This window comes from Silurus meridionalis, chromosome 28, assembly GCF_014805685.1.
Source record: "Silurus meridionalis isolate SWU-2019-XX chromosome 28, ASM1480568v1, whole genome shotgun sequence".
Lineage (NCBI taxonomy): Eukaryota > Metazoa > Chordata > Actinopteri > Siluriformes > Siluridae > Silurus > Silurus meridionalis.
In genome coordinates this window covers 4,510,014-4,537,237 of record NC_060911.1, presented here as the reverse complement: position 1 = coordinate 4,537,237, position 27,224 = coordinate 4,510,014, and the positions used below count along the sequence as shown (strand labels likewise).

The following is a 27,224-nucleotide window of genomic DNA, read 5'->3' as shown; positions in this document are numbered from 1 at the left end:
ATTTACACTGGATTAAGTTTGTAATTCAAAAACCGTAGAAAAACAAGTACATGGAAATATATTGAACTTTTACCCATTCTTAAAGTCATAAACACTTAGATATTTTGGTAAAGTAAATTCAGACTCAGTTATGTGGTATAATGTACATATAATTCATTACCATTTGTAATGTGCTGCCACAAACTGACGCTGCTTGATGTTTCAGCATAAGGGTGGGTTTATGTTCAGTTGCAGGTTCTTTCATTCGTTAATTCTTCTCCTTCTCCTGGTGGTGGTCACAGTGACAACAGCCACAGCAGATTAAGCATATAAACAAAACTATATCCATGTACTCTAGACTGGAAGATGACATGTCCCATAACTTTTTTAAATTGTTCATTTAATCCTCTTTCAAAAAACAACTGATCGTAAAAAAAAGGTGATTTTATTATCATAGTTCATTTTGCTAGCATGGTGTGTTATCATTTATAAAACATCTCCTCTATGCATCCTGAAGGAACTAAAAAATACAGAAAACTCAAGAAGATGCAAGTGCAGTTTAATGATACAAGGACAAACAAATCCATAAAACGAAAATCAGGTTTCAGGTCAGAAATATTAAATGGGTCAGGGGATCAGCAACCAACATGAAACTGGCAAAATCAGAGATGAGGAAAATGGATTAAAACAACAATCAAAACCAGGAAATCATACATAGTGAACGCTTGGTTAGACTGAATGTTAGCAGACAGAGCGTATACTTCACAAATAATCAATAAACTCTTTAAATAGCCTGTGTGTGTGTGTGTGTGTGTGTGTGTGTGTGTGTGTGTGTGTGTGTGTGTGTGTGTGTGTGTGTGTGTGAACTGTTTCTCTTTAGAATCTGGATCACTGAACATGGGAGTGTGTGTGAGCTATGGGTGTTGTAGTTGCTGCAAGTTTGAATTTCACCGAATCCTGACACAGAGCAGCTGCATGTTTGAATGCACATACATAATATATTACTGTATTACAAATTTATTTATTAAAGATATGCAATCATTTAAATTGAACATTGTGGCATTTTAGACTTGAAGTGAAGCTTTATACCATCAGTTAATTTATTAATGATTGAGTATTGTTGAATAATTTGCATAATAGATATCTATCTATCTATCTATCTATCTATCTATCTATCTATCTATCTATCTATCTATCTATCTATCTATCTATCTATCTAATGATGTGAGGTCCAGTTACCAGTGTGACACTAAAACAGGTAGAAGTAATAACTACTTTTTACTTAAGTACATGTCCGAGCCAATACTTCTTTATTTTCACTTGAGTAAAAAAGTATAAATAGCACTTTAACTTTTACCAGAGTATTTTAAAACAGGAGTATGTGTACTTCTACTTAAGTAAAGGATGTGTGTACTTTTGCCACCTCTGGTGTCATTTCCATCCCAAGCAACCACTGATGACAACCATGGAAAGACAAAGAAAGATTCTGTCATGCTTTTTCTTTTTTGACCACCAGATGTCGCCAGTGCCTTCCTGCGACCCTGCTTGATTACTCATTGTCGCCACCTGTGATCAATCACCCCCAGTGTATTTTTGTAGTTCACCTCTTGACTCGAAGCTTTGTTTGGGCTTTGTGTTTGTTTAGCCAGTGCATCATGTGGCTGTGCTTGTGCCACTCCAACATGGTTGTATTCTGTTTGTCAAAATTGTAGCATTGCATGAAGGCAGATAATGGGAATACAGAGATACTGCATAAGAAGTCAGTGCATACAGTAGAGAGGATGGAGGAAGTAAAGGTTAATACAGGCTGTACCTGTCTTTAACTAGTCTTGCATATGAGTTTCCATTTTTTCCCCATTTCTTTTACCTTCTAAATGTCACTAGCGAATTTCTGGAAGTGTTTATAAACCAGTGTGGATCCAAATACTAGTTTACCAGATGAATGTCTATTGTGCTAAACTTTGTCCTTTAGCTGCATGGACCTTAAAATGCTCTTTTTTACTGTTCTTACATAGTGTTCACAATATTAGGCACAACTATATATTCCATTCATGTGGGAGCAGCAAAATGCATAAAATGTCAAGAACTTTAAGATGTTCACAACAAAAATTACAAAATTAAGAAAAAGTGTGATCTCTGTGACCAAAGAGCATTTACAGGACAGGATTCAGAGAAGTACAAAGGACCTAAAAAATCATACTTGAGAAAAATTATAGATACATTACTGCAGAGCTACTCCATTAAAAGTTAGAATTGCACCAATTGCAATATGACGAGTAGAAGTATGTGAGCATCTGATTTTAACGGTAAGTTTTTTTACTCACATTTAACTCAAATTTTTCACCTCAACACTGCATTAGATAAAGGGCAAGAGCCTCTTCAACATGCCAGAATGAAACAAAGGCCAAACAAGTCAGTAAAAATAGAAAAAATAAAGCAAAGACAAATAAAATTACACTATCATGTCACAAAGTAGAAGAACCATTAGTATATAATAGACGAACATTTTTTTAAAGATAAATTCATATCAAATATTCAGAGCTGACTGTGATTTGATGCACCACTCATTCTTAAAGAGGGGCAATATTTTTATTTAACTTTAACAAAATCTGTTTCTCAAAATGTATTCTAGCTCTTGTTGGACTGAAAATGAGGCCAGAATCGCTAAAAAGTTGTTCACAGACAGCAGATGGGGGAAAGGGAGTGTTGAGCTTTAATGGCATCATCAACAGAGGTGCAAAATATAATTGGTTATAGTTATTGTCAAGTAAAATATACTGGAGTAAAAAGTACATATTGAATCATAAATGTAGTTGAGTAGAGAGTAAAAGTTACTTTTATCTTTGATACGCAGTAAAACTAGAAAGTAGCCTGTACAGTAACAAAGTACAGTACATTTATTTAAATACTTTACACCACTGACAGGGTTACAGAGCAGCATAACGTGCTGAGGAAAGCGCTTTTCACTTCTGCATCTATGTGCTCACAGTCATGGGGTGTCTTTAAGCACATAGACACCCCATGTGCTCATAGACACCCCATGACTGGACAGCAGAAAGAGAGAGTAGGCAGTGAGTCCTGCTCAGAGAGTAAAACTGTGGTTAATGGAGATGGAATGCTGACATACATGTACAGTTAGATGTTAATAATTCGTTTGTGTTTGAATGATGGAAAAATAAAAATAAAATTATATATATATATATATATATATATATATATATATATATATATATATATATATATATATATATATTTTTTTTTTTTCCCATCATTCAAACACAAACTAATTATACACATTAGGTGTAAAGCTCAATTAATGCAGTGTGCATGTCTGTTTTTTTAACCATTTTAATAAAAAATATAGATAAATAAATATAAGAGGAGACATTAAAACCTTGAACGCAACACACATTTATTCACTGCTTCCTTTCTTTACTCAGATATATAAAAAAATTTAATAAAAAAACTTCCTCGAAAAATTATTTTTAATCACTAAACATTTGTTTTATTGATGCGCCGAGTCTCAAATCAAGCACCAAAATCCACCATGACGCATACATCCGGCAATTAAAACCGTCCGTGTTGAAACAAAGTGAAGGTTCTGCTTGGTTCCTTCCTAATGATTTATGTAATTTAAAACACCATAATTACTTTAAAATATTTACAAGAATATATTGTCCACACATCCACAACTTCCAATGTGATATCACAGCAAAGCAAAATCCGTCATATCAATATTCATACAAGTTGTCTGAAATAACCCCCCTGTCCTCCTCTGACCATATTTCCATGTTTTCCCACACATTAGGGGGCCTCTTATGCCTACTATCCTACCGGTTTCCAGAAATAAATGGTCTGATTCGAGCAAGCCAAAAACCCACAGGATTTATATGCCTAGTGAAAAGGCTATAGAAATCTGAGTGCCAATCTGTCCCAGTTACATAACCACAATCCGCCATTGATTGCACCCTCCAGCTTTTGTCTGTGTGTCATGGTATTCATCTGAATGCCTGCGTTTCCATGGCGATGACTGGATGGGTCCTTGATTCAAGTGCTTATGTAATATAGCCATACTTTATGTTACTGTACTGAAAACCATGGAGCTATGGTAAGGTAGCAACTGGAGGTTTTTTTAATGGAAAAGGCAAGACACTGCTGTACACTGAAAAAGTTCAAAACGCCAAGCTGTATTAAAATACAACTTACACGAGCAAGCAAAGAGCACACACTCTCACGCACTGGAGAGCGACAGCAATTGTCCGGCCAAGTTCATGTGCAGGCTGAGATGGGGGTTGATCCCACAGACCCAGTTAACAAATAACAAAGTTGTCTTGAGGCAGTCGAGTCTACAACATACACACTGTTAAACACAATAATACTGTCTTTTCTTTGAAATATTCTCAGAACACTGTATCATAAAGGCTGCCAGCATTTAATACAGTGCGTGGGCAGAGGAAAAAAAGAAAAGGGTTGATAAAAAGGGAGGTGCTTTGCAACACTGAAGCCGTCATTTGTCCATCATTGTGGACATTGTCAATAGGCTTTCATTATTGTTCTTTTAGTGAAGTTGCATGAAAGCCATGTTCACATAAGCCGAACGAGAATCAAATATTCTCACAGATTTAGAAAATGGCATATGTTGTGCATGTTGACAAATACTGATCTCCTGTAAATGACCAGGTGCATGCACAGCACAGCTGATTTGCATTTGGTGATTGTAGACACCAAGCGAATCGCACAGGAAAACGACTCATTTTTTTTCAAAGCAAAGTATTTCGGCAACTTTCAAGCCCAAGAATTGACACTAATATACCAACTAATGCTCACTTCTTCATGTCTTGTTGGAAAAGCAGGTGGGTAGGAGATTGAATTTGTTAGACAGCACATAAAGGGTTATACAGATTGTGTGGAAAAAGAACACCTGACATCACCCTTCATTTATATTGACTTCCCTAACTGACTGATTTGTAATATTTGTCTTGTACATTCCTTATTATTACTATTTTTTTTTACATTTCTTTTCTCTCATACTTTTTTCAGTTAATGCAATTTATATGAAACGACTGGATTACATTTTTTTTATTTAATCTGTAATTGAAAAACTGTTAAACATTCTATGCTTGTAGCTTTTGTCTACAGTAAATGATTAGAAGCTGAGCAGTCTAGTTGTACATTATGCAGTCTTCTAATGGGTGAATTTACATGCACTCAGGAGTATGAGAAGGATGCAAATATTTTTCTGTAATTTTTGCCATTTTTATGAACATCACATCTACAATTGCTTGTGTTTATGAATACATTTGTAAGCAGCTTGACAAAACGAGGCATACGTTTGAAATGCTTTAAATTCTCGTCGCATGTTATGTAATGCACATCTGATGTAGCTCTGATATCAATGACTGAATTTATGCATGAGCATATACTGTGATATACACGTTGGTGTTCATGAGAGCGATTTTTAGTTTGTAAATATGCAAACTACTTGTAACTTTGATGGTTAATCCGCTTGCTGGTGGCAGTAATGTTAGCTGATTGCATTAATAACTACTCTTGCACCCTACATTAGCGCCCAAGCTAATGTATTGTATTTGTATTGTTTCTACTAAAATTGCTTATAAGATGAACTATTGCTCTCACAAGTTTATTTTTTATTTGATATATGCCATACTCGTATACCCAAGATCTGTTTTTCTTTTAATTCAAACCTGTGTTCACATTAAGTTACAACAGAGACCCGCCATTAACTGTTCACAGATCAATTATTTTTGTATAACTTAAAGTCTTTGTTTCTGGCATAGTGTTACATTTAAAACTGCTCTGAACAGTGCAACTGATTACATTCACATAGTATTACATTGCCCTGGATGCCAAACGTGGGCAGAAAGATAAATTTATGAGTGAGTGCAAGAGTGAGTAAACATCCACCCACATGCTCACTTTCTCTTGCCTGAAATCTGGCTTTTTATCCCCCTCTTTTTTTCATTGTTGGCCCTCCTCTTCATCATGGCTCTTTTTCCACTGACAGAAGCCCAGGGACTCTGTGTCGTGGCCATAGCAACTGCTTTGCACAAAGCAGCCCCACATAGGAGAAATGAAACTCAACACACACCCCTGCCTATTTAACACTGTAACCAGGTAGATAATTAGAAATTTGCATGAATCAACTGGTTTTGTAATAAAAAATGATGGTTAAGATTAGAGCAGGGTTACTGACAGTGTCTTACAACTCCATTTCCACTATTTTCACCAGTCATTTTCTTGTCATTTATGTGTGAGGTAGAAGGCTTTTGGGTTATTCAATTCCCAGTTGAACACACAGCATGGCCTAAATAAACTATTGAACAATAAACTGTGAGCTAAACCAGGCTTCATGTCTAGTACATGTACTCTAGTGTATAACTCAATGGTCTGGATGGACTTTTAACCTTCACTCAGATTATAATACTTTAGATCTTTTATGAACACGGGGGAAAATATTACTAGTACTACTGAGTGTGTTGGTGGATGGATTGGTAATAATGATTTTAAAATCCTGTTGCATTTTTTCAGTCAGCTCTAAGGTGGAGTGTGCAATGATTTCCTTTTACATATTTACATTACAAATGCCGTTGAGACCACCGCAATAAAACATCAATAATATTCTGCTGTGTTGTTCATGTGAAAAAATAGATTGTGAGGTGTATTGTGGTGTTGCACGAGTGCAGAGCTTTAGTATTGTATGATATGTTGTATGCTGGAGTAACGTGTTGCTGTTACGGATATGGTTGTCCGTTGTGGTAAGAAATCCTGCAGCAACAACCTTATTTACAAATTTATTCTGACAAAATAAATTTAGGGTTTAATTTATGAACGGTACAGTGTGTTATTGTTGCTACTGCGGCTGATATTTTTGTAACCCACAGCGTTAAGCTCTACAGGGTGCACCCACATATACAGTACCTGTTGAGTGTTTCTAGAGAGGCATGAGTTGCCTAGCAACTATAAGATATCCATGGCTTCTTCCTTAATGATTGAATTGTATCACATGTACAGTAGCATAGTAAAATGCTGTGATTAGACAAAATGAAAAGCTCGCACATGCTACAGGGTGCTTAATTAAACCTTATATGTTCTATTCTGTTAATGAGTTTAAGGAAATCGTCACATTATTGGTAAAGTGCTTCTTTAGAAATGAGTTTATTAGAGGGACAGAGCATGTTGGACGTTTTGGAGACAAGGTGAGGGAGGCGAGATTGAGATGGTTTGGACATGTGCAGAGGACGCACATGGGGTATATCTGTAGGAGAATGCTGAGGATGGAGCCACCAGAAAGCAGGAAAAGAGGAAGACCAAGGAGGAGGTTTATGGATGTGGTGAGGGAAGACATGCAGGTAGTTGGGTTGAAAGAGGTAGATGTAGAGGACAGGGGTATGGAGACGGATGATCCGCTGTGGCGACCCCTAATGGGAGAAGGCGAAAGAAGAAGAAGATTGGTACAGTGCTTCTGCTCAGATAATCTACTTCAATTTATTTCCTAATGTTGTTTTATTCAGCACTGACAAGTAGAGCAGAATTGAGTGTATTTAGTGTCATTATGATTTCAAACCAAAGGCTTGACCACACTTCTTTTACAATATTGGAAGGTTGATGCCAAGGTTTAGGGTTAATGTATGGTTTATGTCTGTATGAATAGGCCTACACACCAAACTTGGCCCAGACACATACTGTACATACACCAACCAGGCATAACACATTGAACCCTGATTATCTGTTCATCATGACACCTGTTAGTGGGTGGGATTTATTTATTAGGCAGCAAGTAAGCAAGTTTTGCCCTTAAAGTTGAAGGAAAATGGGCAAGCAAAAAAATATGAGCGAGTTTGACAAGGGCTAAATTGATGGCTAGATGACTGGTGTAGAGCATCTCCAAAACTGCAGCTCTTGTGGGCTGTTCCGGGTCTGCAGTGATCAGTGTCTATTAAAAGTGGTCCATAGAAGGAACAGTGGTGAACTGGTGACAGGGTCATGGGTGGCCTAGGCTCATTGATGCATGTTGGGAGCAAAGGTTGGTCCGTGTGGTCCAATCCAACAGACGAGCTCCTGTAGCTCAAACTGTTGAAGAAGTTCATGAAAGGTCAGGACTGTTTTGGCAGCAAAAGGGAACCAACACAATATTAGGCAGGTGGTCATAAAGTTCTGCCTGGTCAGTGTATGAGTTAATTAGCTGGGTTTTGTGTCTAAGACATAACTCCACAAGAGAAAAAACTAATTATAGCCATTATTCTGTATATAAAATAGGTCCCCTGGTGGTCTAGTGGTTAGGACGCGGCGCTCTCACCGCTGCGGCCCGGGTTCAATCCCCGGTCAGGGAACCACCCCCAGCCACTCTTAGTGCCGGTCCCAAGCCCGGATAAATGGGGAGGGTTGCGTTAGGAAGGTCATCCAGCGTAAAAACATGTGCCAAATCAAACATGCGGATGATCCGCTATGGCGACCCCTAATGGGAGAAGCTGAAAGAAAGTTATTCTGTATATAAAATATTTGTTTTATTTTATTGTATTTATTTGTTATATTTATTATTGCGTTCTGATAATTATTAACTTATACGATTGGTCACTTGGATTTAATCAGCTAATGAGCAGCTACTGTAAAGCGATAACTATAACCAGGGGCAGGGAAAAAGCAATCCTGAGGGGGGTTTCATTGGACAAGATAAAACAGGATTATTACAGGACAGATTATGAAAATTTTTTTCAGAATCCATTTTATTTTTTTGGAAAATGTATCATTTGGTACAGGCCACAGCTCTAAGTGACAGATACGTACAGCTTCCGAAAAAGCTCCTGGTATGACTCATGACAAAATAAAAACAGTAGGTATATAAATACTGCTTGATTCTAATGACATTTTTTATACAAATACTGTATATTCTGTGGGTGGAATAATCAAAGACAGACAGCTGCATTGTTTCTACTCAAATTATTTGGAGTAATTTAGCCCTCATCGAAATTTATTGGGGGTGCAAATCACAACTGGGTAGCTTGGTTAGAGTTTGAACACAATACCCATAATGCATCTTTATTATAGGGGAACGCTTTGGATGCTCACGGGTGAGGTCGATAAGTTGCGCCAGTGTGGAGGCGGGGCACTTCGTGAAGCTCCGCCCACTCCGTGAACGAGCCCGCATTGAGTCTCTCTCTCTCTCTCTCTCTCTCTCTCTCTCTCTCTCTCTCTCTGGATGGTGGTGATGCTGCTGCTGTCACAGGGAGGGTAGATTGTGGCAACAGCGTTCATTCCCTGCTGCATTTTGTTATCTACGGGGGCAATTCTTCAAAAGGTAGGTTGCAAAAATAACCATCAATTAATACCCCAATCAGTTCATTCGGACAGGTGGAGTCGTGCGCGTGCCCGCGATTGACACCCGGTGGCGTTGAACGCTGTAGGTAAACGTTTTTCATGGGGGTTGATCGGGGTGATTATTTTTCTTTATTTGTTTCATTATTTCATTGGTTCACTGTGTTAAGATTCAGGTGAGACTGGGAGAAAGGCGTTGGAGTGTTTGCGTTGCTGGTTTTGCTGGTGCTGCGAGCTTGTGCATCATTTCTGCAGTGTTGATTCAGTGCCAGGGAAGATCCCAGCTTTAATCCTGGGGATAACGAGAACACTGAAAACAAGGCCTTAAAATACAATACAAGAGATTTCGGTGGTTATCATGTGCGTTATTCCAGCGCCGGCACCGTTACTTAGGGTAAAAATGCGTATTTTTGGTGAGTGGGCGTCCTGCCTTTTAATCATCACCAGTGCAATTTTACTGCAAACACAACTTAATCCTGTAAATAAAAGAAACAATCCCATACCATGTTGCAAAATATCTTATTTTTATTATTATTATCATTATTATTATTATTATTATTATTATTATTATTATTAACAATAACAATAATATTATTGATAGTATTGTTATTGTTGTTATTATTATTATTAGTAGTAGTATTAATATTAATAATAATAACAATAATATTATTAATATTGTTATTTTTATTATTATTATTATTTATAATTATATTCATAATCTGCTCCGTCATATTGCGCCCTTGTCTGAATGCCCGTGCATCGCAGTGATCGTTCTCTGAAGGTTATTGAACGCTTGTTGCTCATGTTTGGGGGAAATCTTCTCAAAACAGGTCCATGAGAAGTTTGTGGATTGTGCTTTGCAGCATTGCAATATGAAAGCTCTGCCCTGCCGCAGTGTACTTGGAGAGACCAGCTGTCCAATTGCAGAACCTTACTGTGTCCTCACAGGAGCACACACTGAACTCAAAGCTGGATGAGATGGATCACGTTTCTTCTCTGCTTGTCCACGGATTTACTGGGTCAAGCTCCAATGGTTGTTGCTGATTTCATAGATGTGTTGTGTTGTATTAAAAATGTAGACTTTGCGTGAGTTCGAAATCTCTGTGCACTGGTTATTAAGGAGATCCAGAGTTTAAACTGGGATGTAGAAGAGTCTAATTTATTTACACTTTATATAAACTTTTTACATTTACACAAGAAATGTGGTATTTATGGAAATTCAGTTCATTTACATATAAGATGTACATAATTAGTGTGAACTAATGAGAAGTGGAGGAATTGGCTGCAATTCTATATATTGGATTGCAGTGTTCATTTGATCTGAATGAGTAAAGAAAGTTCAGTTTTGATGAGTGTAAAAGAAATACGACAATGTAACAGTCTATGGGTGCTGATGCACTGCAGTGGCTGAGCTGCATTACTGGTAGATTTAGTGCTTCCTGCACTTGGGGGGCACTCCTTCCCTGTTTAGTCATCATTTTGCCATTTGTCAGCTCTGCATAAGCTTTGCCGTTTATTGGTTTCTTTGGTTGTGGCTAAATATATATAAACTGCGTCGGGCAGAAATGTTTGGGTGATTGGCTAGCTATACTTAAATCGTTAGAACACATTTTTTTTGTTTCTTCTTGCTTTTCAGTTAACGTTCAAATGGTGCCAAATGCCTTGTATTTATTTTCTGGAAGAAAATAAAATTAGCGCAGAGACTTTTCGCTTTTCTGATCAAATGTATGTAATCAGCCACTTTCATGATTAAAATAAAAACATTTAACAGCTTCAGTGAAAGCAGTAGCAGTCTTTAGTAAGTCTCAGGTCATAGTTCCTGGCCATCTTAACCTCTTGGTTATGATGTCCCAGTTTCCAATGCTTTTTTTTCTAATGCCATTTAACTGTTTGTTTTTTTCTATAGTAAGTTTCTTCAAGGAATCATGTTTTGTCTCAACTTCTCATTCCTTATGTGTCCAGCTGTGACTCTCTCAAAACACTCTCTCAATCCAAACTTCTAACACAAGCATGTTTCTACCCTTATCATACAAGGATATGAAAGATGTTGAAGAACATGGATTTGCTGACCAAAGCTAATCAAAACGGCTGTCTATTTTCAGGAGGCAGTGATGGCTTTCTAATACTAACTATAGACGTGATATATTTAAAACGGAAATATTTACATTTACATCAATTAGCACGTAGATGTTTCACAGAGTAAAACTCCTCTGCAGTAAACGGCAGTGGAGAATCTTTATTTTCCCCCCAAAAATGGAACTTGCATCAATGTCTATTGCTAACCAACGCATTTCACATTTCCATATAATTTGCCTTCAATAGATGGGATGGCGTTTTTTTTTTTTTTCCTCTCAAAGTATTACATTAAGTAATCATCTTCTTCTTTAGGTTGCTCACGTTAGGGGGCGCCACGGCGGCTCATCCGTCTCCATACTACTGTCCTCTACATCTGCTTCTTTCAAACCAGCTACCTGCACCACATCCATAAATCTTGTCTTTGGTCTTTCTCTTTTCCTCCTTCCTGGTGGCTCCATCGTCAGCATTCTCCTACTGATATACCCCATGTCCCTCCTCTGCACATGTCCAAACCATCTTAATCTTGCCTCCCTCACCAATGTCTCCAAAACGTCCTACATGTGCTGTCCCTCTAATAAACTCATTTCTAATCCTGTCCATCCAGCTATCCAACATCTTCAGCTCTGCTACCTCCAGCTCCACCTCCTGTCTTTTACTCAATGCCACTGTCTCTAAACCATACAACATCGCAGGTTATATTTCATTAAGCAGTTATACATGGAAATGTTTGTGGGCCCTGCAATGTCAAGATTTTGGCATTTCTTTCTGTTGTTTGCTGATCAACCAGATGCTTTTTTGCATGTCGACTTGAATACTTTCTGCAATTACATTTAAGTTAAGAGTACATTTTTGTCTCAAACTATGTGGAATAGGTATTCATTTAAGACAGTTTTCTTTTCAAAATCCAGCTTTATAGGTGTTCTGTATAGGAGCAGCAGCAGTTTTTAAAACTAATGATCATTTCTACCATATACAGGAAATGGTATGTGGGTGGGAGTCCCAATAGATGGAAAAACAAACAAAAAAAAAGAAGGGTCGGCAGCTTGGGGTCTCTGCCAAGTGGTAGTGAGTGAAGCCATGTCATGACTCGGTGTAAAAAGTAGACCACTTCCTCCAACTCAACATTTACCACTAATTTATCATGCACTGATGCTTTCCCATAAACACTGATCCCAACACATTTTGGCTAACATCAATCCTCTGTTCCTCTTAATGTATTAGACTTTGTACAGCCTCCTAGATCTTGTGTCCTTGCTGTAGTGTACTATGGGTTAGCAAGAAAGCGTTTGTGGCTCAGCTTCAAAAGGTGCTGCAATTATGCAATATAGTTAATATACAAAGTTCCCCTATTTAAACCTCTCTTTTATGAATTCTGTGAAGTCTACAATATTGCCATTGTTCTGTTTCTTTAACATGCCTACTAGCATTTTAGAGCAATAATATAGTGGGGTCTCTAGCAATATTTCCTATGTTGTATACTGGGGAAAACCCTTTGCTGATCCAATTTTTTGAATGTGGATTCTAAATTTGAAGAGTGGGAGGAAAGGGGGTCGTGCATACCAGATTATTGCAGCATTTTTGGTTCATCTTGTGCAGCCTTTAGGTTTGTTGCTGCTGCATGTGTGTTTTGTAATCTAATAATGCCATCATCAGTTCCAGTGCAATAATTTTCGGCTTTGTATGAGGGTCCACTCGACAAGTCAAGATGCTTTTATTCTCATTTCCACTGTACACAGTAAAAATGAGACAAAATTCATCCAGAACCCTTGTGCTACACTAAACAACATAGAGCTACAACACACAACATAAAGCTACATAAAGTGCATCGAGTGCAAACAGTGCAGACAGACAACGCAAAACAGTGTGGGACAATACACATAACACAAGATAGCACCGACCTGTAAACCTACTGTATACTCTGAATATACAGTACTGTGCAAAGAGGACTATAAAGACTATAACCGAGAGTACATGTAAACAAACACAATGCAGTGCAAAAACAGCAGTAGCAGCAGTCGAGAGGTGCATAAAAACAGCATGTAAACGGTTTGTACAGTTCAGTAACAAACAACCCACCCCTGATTCTGTATTTGGACTTAAGAACCTCAAAGCAAAAAGTGTGAATGAGCCAAAAGTGGGGAGACTTTTATGGTTGTCGATAAATCGAATTCATGACTGCAGAAACCGTAATTCAGAAAATTAGCTTTTTATTTCATGCTATTTGTGATTCATTGATTTCATTTCACTCTGACCGGGATGTCATTTATGTCAATTAGATCACAGAGATTCAATGTGGAGCTTTTTCATTAAATTTGCTGTGTAAATAGTTTCTGTTGTAGAAATACAATATTCTAAAGTTGTGCTTTTGGTATATGAAATCAAGTAATCTTTGTTAGCTTGAAAAATAAAATTTGTGCTCAATGCCACCTTAATGTCTGGTTTAAAAAAAACATTAGTTAAATCAGTAGTAGTTCTAATGCTTTATTGAACTTTTAATCATATTGCATTTAAACTCGTAAAAAAATATTGACAACAGTGTGATCACTACAGCCTCTATTAAAAGTTCAGTCTCAAGGAATTAAATGAAAGGACATCTAAATATAGAGTCACCAATCACTTTATAAGGAACGCTGAATAATTGCATGAACATGCAGATCTACTAATCAGCCAATCGTGTAGCAGCAGTTGAATACAAGTAATCACACAGATACATGTAAAGAGCTTTAGTTAATGCTCACGTAAAGAATTAAAATGGAATCTCCGTGACAGTGGCATGTTATGTGCTGTATTAAAAAAAATAAAATAAAATGGTAATTGGTAAATGAGTGGAAACACCTTGTTGATCAGTGAGTCCAGAGGCGAACAGGAATCTAAGGTGACGGTGGTCAATAAAAAAAAAATGAACATTGGAATAACATTAACGTTCTCTATAAAACATGTATTTAAACATGAGTATCTGTAAAAATAGAGATTTCTTCTCTTGGCTGAAAAGTGAATTTCCATTAAAACCACATGAGAAACTTTCCTGGAAATTTAGACCTGGAATCATATGTCTATTAGGAACAAATAGTACACATTGTAGTGTATTTTTGGGATGTATATTATACAATATACACTTCTTGATAAACATATACTTGGTGGACAGGTCAGATAGACATCTCTGTTGTTTCATCTATTACACATATTGTTAGAATTAAGATCGGTCCATTTATGCAGTGTCAAACTGAACTGTTTACGACAGGACACAAAACACTACACAAGATTACATTTTAAAAAGTGATATTTTTATTAATATGCTGTATCTTTTAAGTTACTTGATGTAATCAGCTTTTTTTAATGTTTTCATAATTGCTTAGGGAACATAACCACTGTTTAGGTGGCATGTCGATGCTGTCCACACGCCTGTTGAGTAACGTTGCCAAAAGACAGTAATTATCATTGATTTCTTGTACATGGGATAAGCAATATCTTTTAAATCATGGACCTGAGCGTGTCTTCTTGATGTATGTGTGATTGTCAAACTAAGATGTCCATGTGGACAGCTGGACTCACCTCATGATTGGATGTAGGTGGCCATTCCAGTATGCCAATAGCAGTAAATCAGTTCAACTCAAGCAGGGGTTGAGAAAAAAGTTATTCCTAGTGATTTCTCGTTAAAGTTGAATTAAAAACCTCTGTTTTCTCTGGATATTACAAACTTTGTACCAACATGTATAATTTTGACATATGCAGTAACTGTCAAAAGTTTGGAAACACCTAATCTTTTATTGCTTTGAAAGTCATATTCATGCTACTTTTGTTTCTTTGCAACAAACTACGTAATTTAATGGTATGAAGATTTACTTTGACCACACAAATATATAAATCTACAGATGTTGCACTTTATTTTCATTAGAAATCCTCCCTTAGCATGGATAAACACTTTATACACCCTTCTTCAAACATTCAGCTGAAATACTTTGCCGTGTCTCATGTTAAACTTGCCAGAGGTTTTCCACTTTAGTTGGATATTTCTTTCTGACTTTGTGATCCAGTTTATCCCAGAGCAGATCAGTAGGATTTAGGTGTGGTGACTGGGCAGGATATTCCATGATAGATAACACTCCAGCTGACCGTTTGCTCTCTAAATACACAAGCACTTATAGAGCTTGGATGTATGATTTGGGTCATTGTCTTGTTGTATGGTGAAGTTGCTTCCAATCAGCTGAAGTCTAGATGGAATTGCTTGATGTTGAAGTATGAAATGTTTGGCATGTTGGTTCAGTTTTCCTTCCACCCAGAATAAGTCTCCAAATTTCCTCGCTCCAAAAGAACCCACAAACCATTAAGCTTCCACCTCCATGTTTGACTGTGGGTGTGAGGCAGTCTGCTAACATCTGATCTTTTGTTTTCTGTCCTACAGAAGTTCTTCTTTTGCTATTTTCCCAGTTTACCTAGTAAATGAACGTGCATATGTCTCAGAAACCATAACAGACTGGGTGTTACTGAGGAAACCCCCTAATGTACATAATCAGTCATTACATTTCTCAGGGCATCTTCCCATATACAGATGGTCTCCAAGTTATAGTTTGACTTACGATGACAATAGCGATTTGACAAAATTGTAAAAATATGTACTGGCACAGGCCCCAGCGTACAATGTACGATATGTTGAACACGCGGCTGGGATGAGCGTATCTTTTGCCCTGTGAAATGCTCCACTCTCGCTAGCGGTCGACGGAGTAAAGTTGTCTCAGTGTGTTTTTCAAACGGTTTCAGATGGCAATTTTAGTTATAAAAGAGTGTCTTCCAAGCGCCCAAGTATGTCTCCTGTTCGTAGGGTAAAAAGGAAGAGGAAAGCCATCAGTTTGGGGCAGAAAATGACAATTATAAATCAGCATGAAGCAGTAAAGACTGTCAGTCATCTTTGACTTATGATATTTTGGACAATGGAGTCGTCGTAACTTATCTCCATTGTAAGTAGGGGACTACCTGTATAACTAATCCTACCTGAATAGAGCTATAGCGTAAATAAGTACTTTCCCATATTTCCCATGTTTTTACACTTTTCATAAAAACAAAAACCTACAGTCATTCTCCTGAAGATGTGGTTTTACTCTTGGAATGAGACTTGTGAGAGGAGTTGATGGTAGATAGATCAGACTTCACCTGTATTGTGTTTACGACACCATCCAAACACGTAACAGATCCAGTAATGAACCACCATTGTGTCTTATTTCTAACATCTCTTTCGCAGAATCCAGGTTTACCAACAGTTCTTCTTTAATGTAGATTTAGCAGTCTGATATCATAATTATCCATGAGATTAATGTGGTGTTTGCATTCAGCTGTGCTTTATGTGTTCAAATCTGTGCTGCTGTTTCACTCTTAAAAATTGCTAATTCTAACAGGTTTGCATTCAGATCTTATGACTCTTTCTATTGACTATCCTGATTCGAGCCTCAGATGTCCAAGCCCACCGGGTGGCTGCTTTTTCTCAGACGTCATTGCTCCTGTACTCCTTCCTTTTCTTTGTGTTCATTAATTCCCTTGGGAGAGCGTAGGAGGGTAAGAAAAAAAAGGGGGTTAGTTATGTATGGTGATCTAAAGACGAAACGATGTGTGCACATGAGGAAAAGAGCACTGTGTGAGAATATAGTGAATGTTTGGATGCAGAGGGCTGCAGGGCATTCTGGCAGCCTCACAGTCATATTGCATAAGCACAGGAAATCTGTGGGAGAAGATGATTTACAGGCTGAGAGAAGGATAGAGGGAGAGAGAGATTGACTGTGGCTGCAATTGTGCAGAGCTCTGACATCCAGATTGCAGTCTGTTTCAATTCTAACTGTATTTCTTCTATATTTCTATATAAGTAGTTCCCAAAGTGGGGTCTGGAGACCTCCAGCAGTCTATCACAATACCACAAGTCTAAGTTTTTATAGTTATTATCCTAATAAGACTGTTAGTTTAGTCAACAAATATCCACAAGATACCATAATGTTCATTCACCATCTACTTTTTTTCATCTACCCAATTGTAAGTGTGCTTGCAATTCAGATTCATGTGCTTGGCTGACAGGATTGAGCCCAGATGTAGTTTGATATCTTGATATCTGTGAGCTCTGAGATGCTTTTCTGAGCACCACAGTGATCTGTCAGAATCTTCATTTAAGCTCCTGACAGCTCAAACCAGTCTGACCATTATCCAGTGACCTCTTTCAATAAGCTGTTTCTTTTTTCACCTCATTCTCCTAAGAGATTAGTCGTTTTGATTTTTCATCAACAATCATGCCACTCAATCATATTTTTTTTCTGATGTTTGATGACAATGTTAACATGCTGGTGTTTTGCTTCCTTAGGAAAGCGACCTTGGTAACTGCACTGACTAGTATTACTATTACCCTATGGTCAGTCTGAATACTTGATTCTGATTGGGTGGCAGGTGCACGATCAAACCAATGAACGCACAGGTAGTTCTGGTCAGTTCATTCACCGCTTTAAACGAAGGCGCTGCCTAAAAAAACTCCAACCGTAGTAACATAAAGTCGTGTTTACATACAGAGTAAAACAGCTAAAGTTCCAAATGACCTTCCTGAGCTAAACAGACGATTTTTGGGTGTCATCTTAAAAACTTGTATGGTGAATATATTGAGTTTGATCAATGGTCCCAGGTGCAATTTATGGAATTGAAGAAAATGTTAAAATGTAAAAAACAAACAAAAAAAACCCCAACACCATTATTATTAGTTATAGTTTCGTTCTAAGTAGAGATGCAACAAAGACACTTGTAATTCACACACAATCTCTCTTTCTCTGTGTCTCTAATAACTGTTTATTTTAAATAAATCTAATCTAATAACACTACTTTATTTCTGTGTATGACTTGTAGGATTCTAGAGCTCATGGCCTTCATTTAAATGCTACAGTAGGTGGCACCTCTGTTGCTTCTTTGTCTAAATGAATTACCTGTAAAACGAATCTTTCTATATTGCTTGTAAGATGAAACCCATGTTGTAATTTCTACACTGTATTATGTTAGACAGGAAATCTGCCTGCTGTGTTTAGCTGTGCTAACCTGCTAGCTAGTGCATTTTTGTTACTTATGTTTTGTATATCCAAAGTATTACATTATAATGCTGTGTTACAGGTTCCACATAAGTAGAGTTTGATTTCTTCCTGCGCTTGACTAGCATGAGCTCTGAAAGGGATTTGCCTGCTGGGTGTATTAGAGGCAAATATGATTCGTGGTTTTTTTTAATCCAGGGAGCATTTACACAGCACCACATTAAAAGCCCATTACTAATTCAGGCACTAGAATGATAGTAACAAGGCACTGCAGTGTGAGGTCTGCTATCTAGAGGTCAGCAGTCAGTCATGGGTTGACATCTTTGTGGTCTACAACAGGCTAATTTCATTGCTTTGCCAGCTATGCGGTTGAGAGAAGTGATACTACTAGTGGTAGAAGTGAAAATCCATCTTGCAACTATTCTCAGTCATTTTCTTCTTGCACTTCTTGAGGCCCTTCAGTGCCTCCCACTCTCCTTATGTTTATTCCTTCACCATTTTCTTTTCTGTCAGATATTCTCTTTCCCACTCTGCTAGTCTGACAGCTGTATCTCAGGCATGCTTTTTCAATGAATGACTAAAGATTTCATGCTCCCTTTTGAGAAATGGGCTCCGGCTTGAACTTTTATGTCAACCTTTACGCATTTTGAGTCGGAGTTTTGCATCTCAGTCTTCAGACCCCCTTTAATTTTTTCAATTTTATGTTGCAGCCTCATACTAATCATAAACCCCCCCTCCCCTTAAAACACTCATTACCCTACAGTGACAAAGTGAAACAGAATTCTAGAAATGTCTTTTTTTTATTTTATAAAAAAACTGAAATATCACATGTACTTAAGTATTCAGAGACTTTACTCAGTACTTAGTTGCAACGCCTTTGGCAGCAATAACCAGTCTTGGTAAGCTAAACCAATATCAATCTTGGATTTATCAAACAAAAGAATCTTTTTACACAGTTTCAGAGTCCTTTAGCCGACAATCGTGTGATTTTTGATTTCCAGTACTGCCTTCAAGATTCTATTCGATTTGATTATCAGAATATTTTTAACAAAATTTTAATGAAAAAAAAATCTAAATACTAATAAAAAAAAAAGACTAAAGCAATAAAATGTATAGTTTTGTGTGTATAAACCTCTATAAATGAAAACGGCTATAAACATAGTTTTAACAATAATAGTGTCAATTAAATAGTACTGCAGCTAAATAAATAAATATATTCATACATATTTAACCGCCAATTAAAAAGCAGGTAAATTGTGCCCATAAAAATGTGGATGCCACAGTACTCATATAGGGTGTGCCATTCAAGCAGTGATTGATATAAACAGACCCGAATTGTACAATTACACTACTTCCACCAACCTGGACATGCTTTTCTGCTAACCGCGATTTGACAAAGTGGTTTATCCAAGTTACTGTAGCTTTTTTGTCAGCTTAACCAACAGCGGTTCTCATTCAGTTACTAGTAACACAGACTGTCTGGTACCAACAATCATCCTACAGCCAGATTAACTGAGATCACATTTTTTTACCATTCTGAAAGTTTTTGTGAACTTCAGCCAAAGCTGCTGGTCCATATATGCATTATTTTATGAATTATACTGCTACCGTACGATTGGCTGATTAGAACCTCTTTGATTTTGAGTAATAGACTTTTAACAAAATGTTCAGTAAGAATGCCTTGATGTCTCTTGTGAAACCCAAAAGGAAAAATGCAACCATAAGCCTACAAGTGAGGAATTTAGGAAAAAAATATACAGTATTTGTTTATTTTTCTCCAGAAGATCTGATATGAAGATGACTTTACACGATCTTCGACAGAATTAAGTGAACATTGCTCAATACAATTCATTTGTTGTATGTTCAGCTGTTCTGATCGAATATTTTCTGGCTTCGTATTGAGTTTTTTTCTGTTTCTGCGTTTGATCTCCACATTGCAATTAAAGAGGGTTTTGTTTGGAAGTGCTTAACAATCCTATTAGTTTGTGCTAACGTGAAGAATTAATAGCTAGAGCATTTCCTCACCACTTACTTTCGCCAAGTACAACACAACGCTATCTGACCGTTATATGACAATGTTTATTCAGGTCTGAGAATGTTCAGAATGTGAACAGAGCTTTTGAAAACTATTGAAAAACCTCCAGTACTCGTTTGCATTTCTTGGCAACATGATCTAAGCCATGTACTTATCAGAGCATTCAGCATTTAACAGTTGCCACTTCACATCACATGAAGTGTGGGATCAGGAAAGAATGGTGTGTTACAGATTGCTGCTTTGTGCCAAGCCAGATTTAACTTACTGACCCTTCAAACTAAGGCCAGCTTTCTGTATATATTCAGCTTTTTTTATATTATGTATGTGTATATATGTATATAGTTTATACATAGGTAGTGTACTAAGATTTCAAATATACATAAGGTTTTGTGTAGCATTAGAAATTACAATAATATGCTAATGATTCCAAACTACTGATTTCTATTTTGTCAGTCTAAGAATTTACTTTGATCATGTACTTTAATGATCTGTGTTTTATTAGTATTAACTATCCGGGATGAGGGGAAGAAAAATCTCATTCTATTTTACAACAATTTTGAACTGATTAATAAAAAACAAACAGTCATCTTCGATGCGAATTTCCACAATTATACAATTTGTCAAATTATTTTTGGCTGCAGGTCAAAACCAATTGGCTTGTAATTAAAGTGTAGGCTAGCGAATGTGTTGTTTGTATATTGGAAACTAAAACAATCCAGTCTCTGGAGAAAGACTTGAGAAAGTGTATAGGACAAAAATGTCTGCATATGGATTCAATTACTCACTACAGTGAAGTTAATTTCTTACAACAGTTTCATGACTCTTAGTGAGAGAGAGAGAGAGAGAGAGAGAGAGAGAGAGAGAGAGAGAGAGAGAGAGAAATGTGTTGAAAACTTTTCAAAGTAAGCAGAAACATATGAATTGATATTTTAAACTAATATTGTTTATCAGAATCAGGTTTATTGGCCCAGTGTGTTGACGCACACAAGGATAACACTATACATTCAGCTTAAACAATACAGACAAAGTGAGACAATATAGACGGTACGAGTATTAAATAGGGATACAGAATATATGACAGATTAGTAATGTACATAAAGTGTGAGAGTGCAGGGTCACTTTATACCACACTATACTCACTTTATATACTCACTTTATACCACACTATACTCACTTTATATACTCACTTTATACCACACTATACTCACTTTATATACTCACTTTATATCACACTATACTCACTTTATATACTCACTTTATACCACACTATACTCACTTTATATACTCACTTTATACCACACTATACTCACTTTATATACTCACTTTATACCACACTATACTCACTTTATATACTCACTTTATACCACACTATACTCACTTTATATACTCACTTTATACCACACTATACTCACTTTATATACTCACTTTATATCACACTATACTCACTTTATATACTCACTTTATACCACACTATACTCACTTTATATACTCACTTTATACCACACTATACTCACTTTATATACTCACTTTATACCACACTATACTCACTTTATATACTCACTTTATATACTCACTTTATATACTCACTTTATACCACACTATACTCACTTTATATACTCATTTTATACCACACTATACTGCACATGGACACTTTAAGGACGATCACACTAAAAATACTGTAATTACATGCCATACTCATCTATCCTTCCTAGAATTCATGTATATCCATATTTTTCTATACGTTATACATTTTTATTTATACATTTTTTTTATCCTTATATTCTATTTCTTTTTCATGTTTAAATGTTGGACAGTAGTATAAAAAACATTTCTCTGCATGTCGTATGTGATTCATGAAAGAAAAAAAAAAAATATATATATATATATATATATATATATATATATATATATATATATATATATATATATATATATATTTTTTTTTTTTTTTTATAGATTCAATTATTTACCAGGGTTTTTGTAATTCATTTATTTTTTCTATTTTTTTCTAAAAGCTTTTATCCAAACAAAAAGTGCTTTTGATATTGAATCATTTAGCTTTTTTCAATATTTGTACATGCTGTAATTCAGAATGGTACCAGTGCCAATGCAAAAGATTTGCATTCAATTCTGTTGTAGAAAACCAGCCTCTTTTGCTTAGTTTTTTTTATATTAGATCCAAGGTGCAGCATTTTTCATAATGCTTTGGCTTAAAGCCATTGTATAATTGAGATGCATCCTGAGTTTTCGAACCGCATTGTGGAATCCTGAATCGACATCACTTTAAAATATAGGGCACCTAACGATTCCCACCAGCTGAGTAATCAAACTCTAAGCTTGTGATCAGATGGTTGTTTTCAAAGCCCTGCACCACCAGAGAGTTACTTGTGAACTCCTGAGCCAGTTCAGTTTAGTTTTATTTGTATTGCGCTTTTAGCCATGCACGTTGTCACAAAGCAGATTTACAGGAATAAATAGAGAATATAAATTAAAACTAAATCAATTTACCCTTATATGGTCCTAATGCCCATTCCCTAGCCATTAGTGATGGTGGTGAGGAAAAACGTCCTGTATTAAGAAGAAATCTTCTGGGGAACCAGATTTCAAGTTTGAGTGACATTAAATATTCATTCATTCATTCTATGGTTAATTGTTTGTTGTGAAGTTGTGTAAAGATACTTCTCGCTCAGTAAACAAATGAACAACATTTTCTCTTCGTCTTTTTCTGGTGTTTAGTACAGATTTCTTTGACAGACGATTGCTAGGTTGCAAACATTCCCATTACCCCCTCCCCCCTGACCACCACCACCTCCACAGTACTGCAGCGTCAGTATTCACCCTGTGCTACTGCATCAGCTAAAAATACCCTCTCTCTCTCTCTCTCTCTCTCTCTCTCTCTCTCTCTCTCTTTCTCTCTCTCTCTCTCTCCCCCCTCCCCATTGCTCTCCCTCTCTCTTCCTCTCGCTTTGTGTCATAGTCTCCTGTGTCACTGGATATGATATCTTCTTATTAGAGGTGTAGTCCATCCATATTCATTTGAGAGTTCTACCTGGAATGATTTCCTGGGATCCTTATTATTCTCTCTGCTCCTTAATTTTTAAGTATTGAATGCACAGCATTCATGATGTAACAACATTCATTGCTGCACTGCTGACTTATGCACAATTGTTCATGCTTACTTATTCGCTATGGCATATATTATGTAGAAGAACGACCTTTCTTGTACATCGTGGACTTCTTTGGCCAAGAAGTTAAAAAAGTATAGTAACTGTTACTGTATTCACAAGACAGATAAATCACAGGAGTTAGACCTCTGGCTACAGATACCTAAGCAGTGAGATGAGTAATAATACACATTGATGCATAATTACATGGAAGATTTGTTGGGTTTATGAGAGTATATGCTATTACACATGCTGTAGACGAATGCTCGCTGTACTAATTCTGTGTATTGCTCCCAAGATGGTGGAAACATAGATGTAGATTTTGGTCAATTTTGACATGCATGCATCATGCGATTCAGGTGGACTGTCACGCTATGAATTTCAAATTCACAAGATTTTGTGTTAGATTCATGTCATGTTGATAAAGCCAATTTGTGAAATGGTGCATAATCATGCTGGATGTAGCCATTACAGGATGCTACGTTGAGGCCATGAAAGGATGCACATGGTCAACAGCAATACTTAATTAGACTGTGATATTCCAGCAGCAATTGATTAGTAGTAAGGGTCTAAATTGTAGCTAGAAAACGTTCCCCATAGCATTACACAACCTCCACCAGCCTGGACTCTTAACACAAGGCAGGTTGGGACTATGCCAGACAGGTGGAACCTGACATGGTTTGCTTCTATTATAGTCCATCCACCTTAAAGATTTGAAATATTATGTATTCTGAGATGCTTCTCTGCATACCACATTTGTACAGAGTGTTAGCTGAGTTTCTGTAGCTCATAGCTAGTTTTCTCTAAGCTTGAAACACACTATATTCTTTAATGATCTTTCTTTTCAACAAGGCCTGCAGAACTGCTGCTTGATGTTTTTTTTTTTTTTTTTAATTGCTCCATTCTGATTCTAGACCCAATTCTAGACCCAGAATCCCAGAAGAATCCCAGAAGATCAGCAGTTACAGATTGACTTAGTAGACCAGGCCGTATGGCACCAATAAGCAATCTTTGGTCAAATTGGCTGAGATCACATTTTTTCTCCATCTTGATATGATGGAGCAAAACTGGTAGCAGGTACATGCATGGATTTCTAAAACATAGTACATAGAGAGAGAATATTTGTGTGTGTGTGTGTGTGTGTGTGTGTGTGTGTGTGTGTGTGTGTGTGTGTGTGTGCGCGCATGTTTCTTCTGTAAAGCAGTAGGTGCTACTGCTGAGGTAGCGTGCTGGTGGCGGCATTTACGGCTGCTGACTTTGCCAGTTCATAGTGCTAAACTATGCCAGAATAGTAATTAACTTTTACAGCTAGCATTTGTTTTTACAAATGAAAAACACAATAGGGGTCAAACACATGGCATACATCAGTCTAATCACCAGTCTAATCTAGCCCAAAAAATGAATTTTGAATCTGTGATGTAAATTAATTCAGGGGGAAAAAGTGATATTCACTCTGCTTTTATTTCACATCATAGCAATAAACTCATGCCCATATATACAGCTACTGACAAAATATGCTAATATATGAAATTCAGGTTTTAAAAAATATCTTTAGACTCACATGACCTGTTATCTGAATTGCTTTATCTTTTCTTTAAAGCTAGAAATATCCAAATTTGTAGTTAAAAATAATTCTAAAATGTATTCTGGACAGTACCAAACTATGTAAATGATTGAACTTGGCATTTATGTATAGATCAGGGATGTCCAAAGTTCAGCTTCAGGGCTAAATAGTCCTATGGACAAATGTTAACTGCCCGATGGCTTCTCTGGATAAAGAATGATTAATAGCCCACTGACTAACACTTACCATTGATGTGATGCTATGAGCAGACAGTGTAAACCCTTAGCTCATCTGCGATTTCTCTGACCGCAAATTCATTTGTTGTCACAGACAAAAACACAAAGACTGCATCTCAGTCAGCTGAGATGTCAGTTCGGCACCTTATAAGGACCCCAGCTCACTGCACATTGTGACACTGATGACCTTGATGAAATGACTAACAAACTTCTTATTCCCCCAAGCAGTCACTGTTAAACCCGAACATATTTAAGTTTGAAATGTCGTATAAATGTGTTAGATCATGCATAGATGGATTTTTGTAATCACTCAAACTATATAACATCAAATAAATTCTAAACTGGTTCATGTTGGCTAAGTTTTTGTCTCTCTATCAGGGTCAGGGATCAGTAACAGTGGGCATTGATGCTTCCTGGTTTTTGTGGTGTATTATAGGATTTCTTCAGGGAGCGAATGTTCCTGTGCACTGGAAGGATTTTGACAGTTTTTAAAATGGCCGACTCCATAATCAGTGCCCAGACCACTGAACTAATGAGCTGATAAACCCAAAGTTAGGGTTAGAAATAAATCATGGCCAACGCAAGAACACAGTCAGAGGATGAGCTTGCAGAACCTGTAGGACTAAAAGCTATTTCGACCGACGCAGCGATTTATCAAAGTGAACAGAATGAAGAACATTACTACAGCTAATAATTGCCACTGATTCCATACCAATAAGCAAAAAACCCAATTAATTATAGTTAGAAGGTCCTATTGCTTTTGGTTTTTAAAATAGGGTGGCCATAAAAAAAATATACAGTAGTTAATACTGTAAATAAAATGTACAGTAGTTCCTACTGCATTAACCAGTTTATGTGAATACTCTCAAATTAAAACTGGATTTATTTCTCATAACTCATCAATAGCATGGTGTTCAGCTCTCAGGTGCTGTATGTTGTAGTCTAAATGGACTACTTTGTGGGGGGACCAACATTTGTACACCTCTGCTACTGATGATGCAAAAGCTGGAAAAAAGACCCTTCAGTTGTAGTTGTTCTTTACCAATAGATGGTGCTATAATCAACATATTTGCTATATTAGGACATTGTGGGAAAGTCAGTGACCTAAGGTGTTGTTTTAGGATGGAATTAATAGAATGTTCCAGATAAAGCGAGACACATTGTTAACAAATCTGGTATCATAACAACATAGGAGTGTACTTTCACACACCACAAATAATTTCCTCCATCTGACTACATGATGCATAAATTGTGGATGTAGTTTTACATGTTCAGTTTGTAGCTATTAAGTCGGACATATTGGACTAGAATTAGTTTTTCACTGACTGTATTTCTTTTGTGTTTAGGTGTTTTTTGAAAAGGGGCTAATGAGTGGATTCAAGCTCTAAGAGCTCACAATGACATCAGTAGCCGCAGATTATGAACACATGGAGATCCAGCAGCAGTACAGCGAAGTCAACAACCGCTGGGATGTGGAAGAGTGGGACAACGAGAACAGCTCGGCCCGCCTGTTCGAACGCTCCCGCATCAAGGCTCTTGCAGGCAAGTAAAGTTAAAATAATAATAAAGATTCATTGAATAATATAATTAAACAAGGTATATTGCTAAACCTTATCTTTAAAGAGATTTTTTCTGTTTTTTTTGGCTTCTGTACATAAACTATATGGACAAACATTATTGGGGCATCAGTCTTTTACAGCCATGTGTGATTTTTTTTTTTTTTTTACAAATTGTTACCACAATTAGAGGCACACAATTGTAAAGGATGTCTTAGGATGTGGTTGCGTGAAATTT

At 36.8% G+C, this 27,224-nt stretch overlaps 1 protein-coding gene across 1 annotated transcript in view; it reads left to right on the top strand.

Annotated features, from left to right (window-relative positions):
* The first annotated feature begins 9,145 nt into the window (after positions 1 to 9,145).
* LOC124381299 (spectrin beta chain, non-erythrocytic 1-like) overlaps positions 9,146 to 27,224 on the top strand; it is a 70,314-nt gene continuing 52,235 nt past the window's right edge. The window contains exons 1-2 of the mRNA XM_046842784.1: positions 9,146 to 9,295; positions 26,777 to 26,972. Of these exons, the coding sequence (XP_046698740.1) occupies positions 26,828 to 26,972 (145 nt within the window). The 5' untranslated portion in view covers positions 9,146 to 9,295; positions 26,777 to 26,827. The remainder of the gene's footprint in view (positions 9,296 to 26,776; positions 26,973 to 27,224) is intronic.